The sequence below is a fragment of the Lactuca saligna genome, chromosome 8, assembly GCF_052625555.1.
Source record: "Lactuca saligna cultivar CGN05327 chromosome 8, ASM5262555v1, whole genome shotgun sequence".
In the NCBI taxonomy this organism is placed as follows: Eukaryota; Viridiplantae; Streptophyta; class Magnoliopsida; order Asterales; family Asteraceae; genus Lactuca; species Lactuca saligna.
The window spans coordinates 172,584,452-172,594,872 of record NC_136424.1 but is presented as its reverse complement, the minus strand read 5'-3'; the positions used below and the strand labels follow the sequence as shown (position 1 = coordinate 172,594,872).

Here is a 10,421-nt window from a genome sequence, read left to right as displayed (position 1 = left end):
TATTAATTTTAATTTAATTTTTATTCTAATGTAATTAAATTAATGTAATTAGAGTGAAAAATTTAAATTTTAAAATTAAAAATTAATAGGTTGATAAATGACATGTATTAATGAAGAATCTTAATAGAATAATACATGACATGCATTAATGAAGAATCTTAATAGAATAATACATGACAAAAGTAGAATAAAATATACATTAATCAGAAAACTTAATAGAAAAATACATGTGAAAAGACGATTAAAATTATTCTTTTTATTAAAATAGAAGAAAAGATAAAGATGAAGATAAACAAAATAACCCTGAAGACGGCATCAATTTCTTTTCGTTCCCTTTCCTTTACCTTCGTTAAAATTCGCTAAATCGACATTTTTGATCGTACAATTATTAAAAAAAAGTCTCCCCCGTTCTTTGTACTTCTGCAGATTCCTTAAACGAATGGTCCTTCTTCGATCATTTTCATCTCGCCATTGATATCAAATTATCAATCCCTTTTCTAGGGTTTCTTCCTCCTGCACACTTACCATCTCTGGTTTCAGGTCTTACAACTCGGTTGAGCGATTCTGATAATTCTAGGGTTTCTTCCAGGTAATTTTGCTCTTTCAATTTACGAATTTCTGTTTAAATTCTTTAGACTTTTAATCAATTTCTCTTCGATTCGTGGAAATCGCACAGCACTGGTGTTAATCAAGTTCTTTAATCAATGTTTGTGGATTTTTAGCGTTCTTCTTTTTCCTCGAAACTTATTATCTTTCTTTTCTGATTTTACAGGTCAGTCGAGCAATTCTCCGGATTGTAGGGTTGTTTACAGGTAAATCATTTAATTAATCCCTCAACTTTTTTTATTCGACCAAAGCTCGATTATTGAGAAACGCATTACAATTGCGTGGCTCAAGACCTTTTACATACTTTGTTTTTGCGAATTTTTGCCTTTCTTATTCTTCACTCTAGAGCTACTATCTCTGTTATCGGTTTTGCAATTATCCATGGTTTTAGCCTTTTAGGGTTTCCCTCCACCTCTTTTAATCTGACAATCCGTTTAAAGTCTTCAACTTTTTGATTGATCGCATTCCGACCTTTTCGAGATTTTCACTTAATTTGTTTTACACGAATCATCTCAAACATCTAACATGTTGATTCATCTTTCTTGAACTCATAGGGTTTCAATTCCAACACAAGAAGAACTAAAGTTCATCGAGACAAATGGGTTAAAACATTCATCCAAGTTACAAACCTAATCACCAATTTCAACAATGGAGGACGGAGAACTCGATTTCTCAACCCAAGAAATGTTTCCACCTCCAAACATCGGTGACATTCCCAGCAATGATTCAATGGACAGTTTCTTTGATGACATTTTCAAGGACACACATGCATGCACCCACACCCACACATGCAACCCACCAGGCCCTGATTCCTCCCACACCCACACCTGCTACCATGTCCACACCAAAATCGTTCCCGCCATTAGTGGAGATGATGACAAAACCCCAACAGACGACACTGCTGAGTCAGCAGAAAAGAAAGGTAAAAAACGACCTATAGGAAACCGTGAAGCTGTAAGAAAATATCGGGAAAAAAAGAAAGCACGTGCTGCTTCTTTGGAAGATGAAGTGGTTAGATTAAGAGCTTTGAATCAACAGTTAATGAAGAGGATTCAGAGTCAAGCAGGGTTGGAAGGTGAGGTGGCAAGATTGAAGTGTTTGCTTGTGGATATTAGAGGGAGAATTGAAGGTGAAATCGGGTCTTTTCCTTATCAGAAACAGAATCCGATTGGGAATAATGTGGGGAGTGTTAATTTGGGTGGTGGGTATGTGATGAATCCTTGTAATATGCAATGTGGGGATCAGGTTTATTGCCTTCATCCTGATGGAAAAAGTGCAGAAGATGCTTCAATACATGATCCAGGTGTTAATGGGTGTGAGTTTGAGAATTTGCAATGTTTGGGGAACCAAAATTCGTTGCTGAATGGACTTCCAGGGTGTGGAAATGAAGATGGTTTTCCTGTAGCCAATCCGAATCCGCCAGGTGGACGAACTAAGCGAAAAGGTAAAGAATAAATCATAAATAAATAATAAGATAGTTTAATTTTTTGGATATTAGAATATTAAAACCACTTATTGACTACAGGTTCTCGTACAGCAGTGTCTAAATGAAGTGATCTGCCATTGTTTCAGTGTTCTGGTTTTGAAGTTGGATTGTTCTCTATTAGTTGGGTTTATGAGTAGTAGGGATCGTTTTTGTTCTGTTTAGTTAAACATAATGGAAGAAAATGCTTCTTGTGTCATGTGCTTAAATAATGTTTTTGTGAAATTAAAATGTTTTTTTTTATGATGCTTGCATGTCTTTGGTTCTTTTTGGGGTATCTTAAGTTTTGTGAAAATGCTTCTTTGGCAATTGCCACCTCTCTAGTGATGATGATGATGATGATGATATAAGGAGTTGATTTGATCTTGTTTCTATGTTTTTACTAGAGTTTATTATATGGTAGATTTGATTTGAGGTAATTAGAAAACCCATGGAAGAAAAAGATAACTCCTGCTTTGGTGATGTGAACTTCTCTAAGTAGTTTCAATTTAACTAATAAATTTATTATATTCTTCAATTGCAAAGTGTTGTGAGAATAAAAAAAAAAGCACACCAGGGGCAAAAACGAGATTAGTGATCCAGGTGGAGACTGGACAAAAAAACAGACAAAGCAACAAGAAGTACAAAGAACTAATAAAAACAACTCTACCAAAAAACTAAACAAACAGACAACCTCGAAAAAAAAAAAAAAAAACACCAGGGGCAAAAACGACAAAACACCAAGAAGAAGCCAAATCAAAAGGAAGACAACAGCTGCATCAACTAGCAAGGTGAAGGAGAAAAAACCAAGGGAACCACGATCAAGAAAAGCCAAACATCAAACACTAGAGATTACAGGGGTAGAATTGTCCAACGAAACACCAAAGAGAAGATGAGAAAAGCATTAAGCACCACTGAGATTACCCCACCAAAATCCCAATCACCCCCAAGCAATTAAGTACAAAGAAAGCAGGACACGGGAGCCTAACAACATAAGCCAATATATTGCTTTGAATTTAGATCTTGTCATCAACCAATTAAACGTGATGATGCTAATGTCATCCATAATTAACATCACAGCAAGCTTGTCCTTCCTATACATCTAAGGTGATTTTTGTTTTCTGGAAAAAACCTCTTCATACCTCATATTGCTGTGCGGGGCAGCACACGTGCAATACTTTTCATCTCGCAGCTGTTTATTTTTCAGAAGTTTTCAAATTAAAAAACATTTGTGCGTGTTCTTCTTAGCGCAACACTTGTTTTACCTCTTCTTACCTCTTTTTCTTCTTTTTTCTTTCTTCTAAAATATTGATTGTATATTGCTAAAATCTTATTTTACATTTTTTTTTTCGTTTTTTGGTTTATTCTTGTTGATTTTTTTTTCCCTAAAATATTGATTGAATATTGCTGAAATCTTATTTTACATTTTTTTTTTTTTTTTTTGGTTTATTCGTGTTGATTTTTTTTCTTTTTAACCCGATCAAGGCACGAAGAAGGTTGCCCCTATAAAACCTTCGACCACTCCAACAACCAAATTCCATATACTAGAAACGTAAGCACAAGTGAAGAAAACATGATCAATCTCTTCATCAGTGACACAACAAAGATGACAAGGATTGGAAGCTAACAGGGATACCACACCTTGTCAGATTCGGAAATAACAAAATTATGTTTTTGATCATTCTCCAAATAAAGCAGTTAATCTTCAAAGGAATTCGTCTACTCGATTGGAACAAGGTCATGCCATATGAATTGAAATTATTTAGAAGCCGCCTTAAGAAATTCACTGAGATCTCGCCATTCCCATCCACACTCTAAATCCACTTGTCAAGGTTATTTGTAAATTAAAAATCATTCAACATATTGGTCAAACTGAAAATTAGTATCACTTATTGACCTCTTTTCAACAGTAAGATTTATCTAAATCAACCCCAAAACTAACTATATCTTTTGGGAACTGATTCGTACACAACACTTTTTTTCCATACACAACAATTTGTGCTTTAAAGTGTTGTATTTTACAACTCTATAATGCATAAATTGTTGTGTACGGCAAAAAACTGTTGTGTACGAATCACTTCCCATATCTTTTATTAAACAGTCTTTGTAGGTCTCAATAGCATATAAGTTAGGGAATAGCTCTGTGAAAGAAAGGTCACCACACCACACATCCTTCCAAAAGTGTGTCACCAATCACCCTATTAAAAAGCGTGGTTAACTTAATGCCTTTCCACCAAACTCCGACTCAACTTGAGAAATATCAAGGCAAACACTTTTTATTGGTTTTTTTGGACATAGCCTTGCCATCAATTAACCTTATATTGTGTATATAGACTTGGTACACAAGCACCAAAAAGAATTGCATCCCATCTTTGATCTCCACCACCATTTGCTACTAAAGCAAGGTTCATCGACTCAAGGCTACTCACACCAAGTCCACCATTTGATTTCAGTTTTGTAAATTGCATTTTTGATTATTTATAAGCCTTGGATTGTTTATTCGATAGTTGCAAAATATTGGATTTTCTATACAATGTAAAATTGTAGATATGTTTATTAAGGTAAAAATTTATTTAGTTTTATCCAGAAGTTTTATTTGATTCGGGTTAGAAACATATTTTTGTATACAATAAACATCATTACTTATTTTTATCTATTTTACCACCAAAGGACTCAACTAGGAGAAAAAAAAAGAGTAAATGAAAATTTTATTAAAAAAATGTCTTAAAAAAACGATGAGTTGTCCACAAATAACCACAAATTTTATAGCTAGTCTTGCGAAATTGCCTATAATTTAAGACAAAAAAGCACATTTCATAAAAATTTTACTGATTTCTTAGGACATACATTCAAACTTTACTGACTGCGTAGGATATACATGTGAAAATAATGAAAATCCATAGAAATTCTTGATTTTCTATGAGTAACTTGCAAAATTTATGAAAGCTTGCAAAAATAGAGTACGACAATCTTGATTTTGACATATGTACTGCGAAATATGACATTCGTATAGTGAAAATCAAATACATTTTTGAAAATTTGTATAAATTCTTTTAGTTAATATGTAAAATTTGTGATTTGTTTTTTCTTTCTCAAAAATAAGTTCATTCTGAAACAAGTTTTTCATTGTTATTTGTATCGAAAGGTTGTAGAATACATAAACGGTCAAACTCAACATGTTAAGCAAGTAATCAAGAATTATGGTGTAGATTATGTCCACAAATATAAACTTTTTTGAGTTTTTAAATTAGATGAAATTAACGACGAGTTTGGAAGATAACCATAATATAAATTTATCTTTCCAACATCTTGATTTGCAATATGTTTTACATATAGTTTATGATATGTTGGAACTTTATATATAAAGGAATTGCAAGTTGGCAATTTCCTTTGTATCCCACATTGGTGGGGGAAGAAACTTTTGTGGGTTTATAAACCTATTCCCTTGGTAAGCCTTCAAAGACTTTAGTGGATCAAAGGAATGAGCCAAGCCCATGCGTGCCCTAGCCTAGACTAGCACTAGCTGCGCGAAATGGTGCGATTTAGCCGATTCATTGAAGCCTCTTATTTCGAAGTATCATCAGTACCCTACATGAATAATTCAGTTGTTGGTGGGTATTGTTTATGTTTGTCAAAAAATTATGTACCACGATGATGATAATGTTGGCACATGCGAGGATACTGATTACCGAGTGGTATCTCCCCTTTTTAATGATACTAACTGTTTTTTGTTTATGGTTATTTGACATTGAAATAATAATTCCAATAAAACTTGGTCGATGATGAATACATTTGCCATCACATCAATAATACACCATTCCAGAGTATGTCTTATGTACTGCAATGTCCAAATTCGGTTTATGCACCTACTCCATCACATATTCAAAGAAAAACACAAAGGATAAAAAAAGCATTCAAAAGCAAAGAAGATCTTTAACTAGCTCTTGGATTGGAAAATATACAAGACAGGTTTCGCTATGCAACCAAAAAATATACAAAAGAGAGATTTGAGGTATTCATTGAGGCATTATCATGGCTAGCCTTATTTAACACCGCAACCTTTTCTAGGTCTGAAAACTCGTTGACAACAACTCACTTAAAAGATTAGTCTTTGATACACTTCCACTTGAGTTGTTATCAAGGTTATAGTAATTTTTTTGCTTCATATTCCGAAATTGAAAACTAACCCACATTTCCAAATCTCCACTTAAACAACCCACACATTACGAGGTTTCCGTAAGTTATATTTTTTTTTTAGTTTGCTAACAACTCAAACACGATAAATCTAAAAAACATAAAGTAACGACTAGTATGAGTAAATAAGACTTTGTAAAAAGAGATTATTCTTCGGTGTGGACCGTGGGATATGAACACTTCCCATTGACGTACTGCAAAAAGAGGTCATTATATGTCCATTTCGCAGTGGGTACTACGAATTGACCAATTTCTATACTGAAATATAGCCAATGTGAAAATGCATATATTTACACACTAAGAAATGAGGCCATTTCTCAGTCTAGAAAATGGCAATTTGCCACACTACAAAATGCTTATTGAGAAAGTGTAAAAACTTTTACAAAATAAAGTTAGAATCATTATTTATAGAATATGAAGTTTGAATCAAAATCGAAGTTTGGTATTAGACTTAGAATTTTCAAACTCCATTATTTTGTAAAAATGGTATTTTGTAGACTGGACTGCAAAATCAATAACTATTTTAAAAATAACTTTTAGTTTTTGTCTTAAACTTATATGATACTTTATATTTTTTTCTAGATTTGTCTTTTTTTTTTTCCAAAGAAAAAAAAACATCACAAACTTAGAGGCTGTTTGATGAAGGTTCTGACCAGGTCCAAAGCCAGTCTGAAATTTCCCGTCAACATGTTTGATTTGTGCTAAGGGTTCTAACTCGGTTCTAATTTCTGACCGAGTTGGCGAGTCCAACCTTTTTCTCCTGATCTGATATGGTCCGACAATAAAACCGGTTGAGGCTCATCGTTTTCGGACTCGGTACTTAATCAACATGTTTAATATCCACTTTTGCTTCTGATTTTTTCCAAACCTCTAACCCAGTCAGTTCAAACACACTGAACCTCATCCTCTATCAAACAACCTTCTTGGTATAGAGATTAAGAAATTTATATTTTAAAGACACACTCCCCGCCCAAAAATTGATATGACTTTTTATGTTTTGTCCTTTTTTTCCCCTCTAAACCAACTACTTAGTTGGTGTAGTCGACCCATGTCCATTTATGGAGGCCTTCATGGGTCATAATGAAGAACACCATTTAATGCATATTACACAGAATTGAAAAGAAGAGAAATCACAAATGGTAGTTGGTTTACTTCTAAGTGTAATTTTATTTAAAAATGTGTCGATTTTGATAAGTAAGGTTTGCATGTAATATCTAATAAATCAAATTTGCTATTTACTTTGTCTGCTGCATAAACAGTCTGGCAACCATTTTATCATGTGTTGGAAACTACTATTCATTGGGAAATAATTATTTGATAAATTTATTGAGTTAAAATATTAAATACAATAAATGTCAATTGTGGACGATTTAACTAAAAATATTTGTTTTAGCATAATGGTATAAATTCAATGATATTTAACCACAAAATCATCAATAATGCAAATAACACAATGTTTAAATGTCCAAATATGTAACCAAAAAAATTCAAAATTATAATATTAAGGATGAACAATATAAAATCTATAACTTCAAAACTATTACATAACCGATGGAATTTGAGATACAAATCTCTATACAAATAAAAAAGTAGTTCTTTTACCATGTGTCATCATATTAGACCTCTTAATTAATGTGTTATCACTTGTCAATATATTAGTTCTTTATTTTAAATTTATTAGTCAATCATCATTAATATGATGCTATTTGTCAATGTATTTATTCTCTATTTTAAATTTAAATTTTATATTATTGTTTTCATTATTTCACAAATAAAAAATTGTCTAATATATATTAAAAATTAATTTTACATATTTATTTGAATCAACGATTATAATTTCATATAACTAATAAAAACATCTCTTAATTAATAATTTATTTAAAATAATTGATTAATAATTTTAAGTTTTTACTATAAAAATTTAAATAATTTTATAACCGTGATTCCCACGAGTTATAAACTAGTACTAGTATATATAGCTAATAATAAAAATAGAGATTCAAAAGCACTTGCTTATCTTGCTTATCTTTCTTTTCTTTCTTTTTATTTTTTTATTTGTTAATATCATGTTACACAACAACAAACTAATCAACATATATGGAGACCCTTAAAAATAATGTGTCTGTCGAAAACAAACATGTCTACATGACTTCATATAATTTACATATTAAGTCTTTTTTTTTTTTATTAAATTCATTATTTTATGATATTAACCGGAATACATAAAGTATGATTAGCAAAAAAAAAAAGAGCAAAATTAACAATAAACAATTTGTCATTTTAATATCGACTCTCAAAATTAACAATATATATCTCAAAATTAACTATATATATATATATATATATATATATATATATATATATATATATATATATATATATATATATATATATATATATATATATATATATAGAGAGAGAGAGAGAGAGAGAGAGAGAGAGATAGAGAGAGAGAGACGGAGAGAGAGAGAGTTAGGTTCATATATGAACCCTAACTATTGTGTGATTGTATGACTAAATTCTAACCATTGATCTACATAAGGCTATGATCGACATTTTCCTTTTATCTTAACTACATACCTAAATTAAAAAAGTAATATATATGGAAGCAACTCTATCAGACGTTTCAAAAGCTCGATCGTTTAATTAGGGCTCCGATCAACATCTTTAATTTCGCCATGTATCCTTTCTTAATCAGCTTTTGCGTAGTTTGTCTAATATATCATACACACCTATATCACTTTTGCTGTGAGAATGTTTATCATCGATAATAAAATAAACACCGGTATATATACGAGGGATTTGTTCGAGTGATGTTTGGAACAAATGTATGCTTTTTTTTGCTTATTTTCTCTTTTATAAGTTTTACATCACATATATTTGAATTGGTTTTTTATGGTTTGTGATGAGGCACATATATTCTTAAAGAATGCTAAATTTTTTAACAGAGTTGTAGATGTTCATCCCTTTGAGTTTAGTTGTTTTGTCAAGAACAGAAAATTCTTGTAGAATAAAAGTAGTTGTTTTGTAGGTTGCTTCAGTTTGAATAGAAAATGCATTTAGAATAAACATACATATTAATATGACTTCAGTTTGAATGAAATAAGATTTATTACTTAAAACCATACTACTACAAAATATTCTTAGAGATTATACATATAAACGTAACATATTATTACAGTAATATTAGACATTGTTCATGTAAATGTTACATCCTTTGCACCATTAATTTAAGTTATTACCTACTCATATTCCTTAAGAATCGACAATTTCACAAAAAAAAAAAAAAATACACATAGTTATAACATCATTACTTAATGCATTAACAGTTGAAAAAATTGTTAGACTAATAGCCAAAAACCATAATTTTTTTCGACCATAACTTCCATAAACCATATTTTTTGTTCAGACCATAAATTCAAAAGACTAAAAGGTTCCATTGATTAAAGACACACAAAACCTATCATAATAATTTTTAGACATTGTATTCTTCAAGAATGCTTTAATTCTTCAATTGTGTATACAAAATATATTTAGAAGAATATTTAAGATCAATTGTGAATCATAAATATTGTGTGAATGTATGATCAAATTCTGACCACTAGATTAAAAGTATGAAAAGATGTGCATGTTAACTAACATAGATTAGCATATATTACATAATTACGATTAATAAAATGTAATGGCAAAATCGTAAGAATGATTAACAATATCTATGGAATGTGAGATTTTCATAGAATTCAATATCAATTTCAATTTACGTAATTTGCAATATGTTTTTATATAATTCTCGCAATTCATGAAATATGTTTCATTCTTTAAGAATCGTGTGATTTATTGAAACATATTTCATTATTTCATTTTTAAAGATTCCCATAATTTCATTCTTGATTTTAAATATTCTTCTAAATATATTTTGTATAGTACTCACAAACCACGAAATTAAGCAGGAGATTTCATTGTTTATGAAAATGCAAAGTCGAAGTATTCAAATTAAAAGTTAATGAAAAAAGATTAATTCAAAAATTTTAAATACAAATTAACATTTTTTATTGATCATCTGTATCACATTCTTTCACATTCCATTATTCTAGAATAGGTTTTAATTTTGTGTTCAAGATTCATTTTCAAATATACGTTCTTTACAATAATCTTTTGT

General features: G+C 30.6%; 1 protein-coding gene across 1 annotated transcript; it reads left to right on the top strand.

Moving 5' to 3' along the window:
• The first annotated feature begins 354 nt into the window (after positions 1 to 354).
• Positions 355 to 2,332, top strand: LOC145011679 (basic leucine zipper 23-like). The gene is made up of 4 exons (XM_078970411.1): positions 355 to 589; positions 773 to 812; positions 1,161 to 2,050; positions 2,132 to 2,332. Exons 3-4 carry the CDS (start codon positions 1,255 to 1,257, stop codon positions 2,155 to 2,157), a joined length of 822 nt encoding a protein of 273 aa, XP_078826537.1. The 5' UTR covers positions 355 to 589; positions 773 to 812; positions 1,161 to 1,254; the 3' UTR covers positions 2,158 to 2,332.
• Positions 2,333 to 10,421: the final 8,089 nt, after the last annotated feature.

What these genes read in the sequence shown, in the direction of transcription:
- LOC145011679 (XM_078970411.1), top strand. Translation starts at nt 1,255, where the DNA reads ATGGAGGACGGAGAACTCGATTTCTCAACCCAAGAAATGTTTCCACCT. An exon ending in TGGACGAACTAAGCGAAAAG is followed by an intron (nt 2,051 to 2,131) that starts GTAAAGAATAAA and finishes TATTGACTACAG; the next exon opens with GTTCTCGTACAGCAGTGTCT.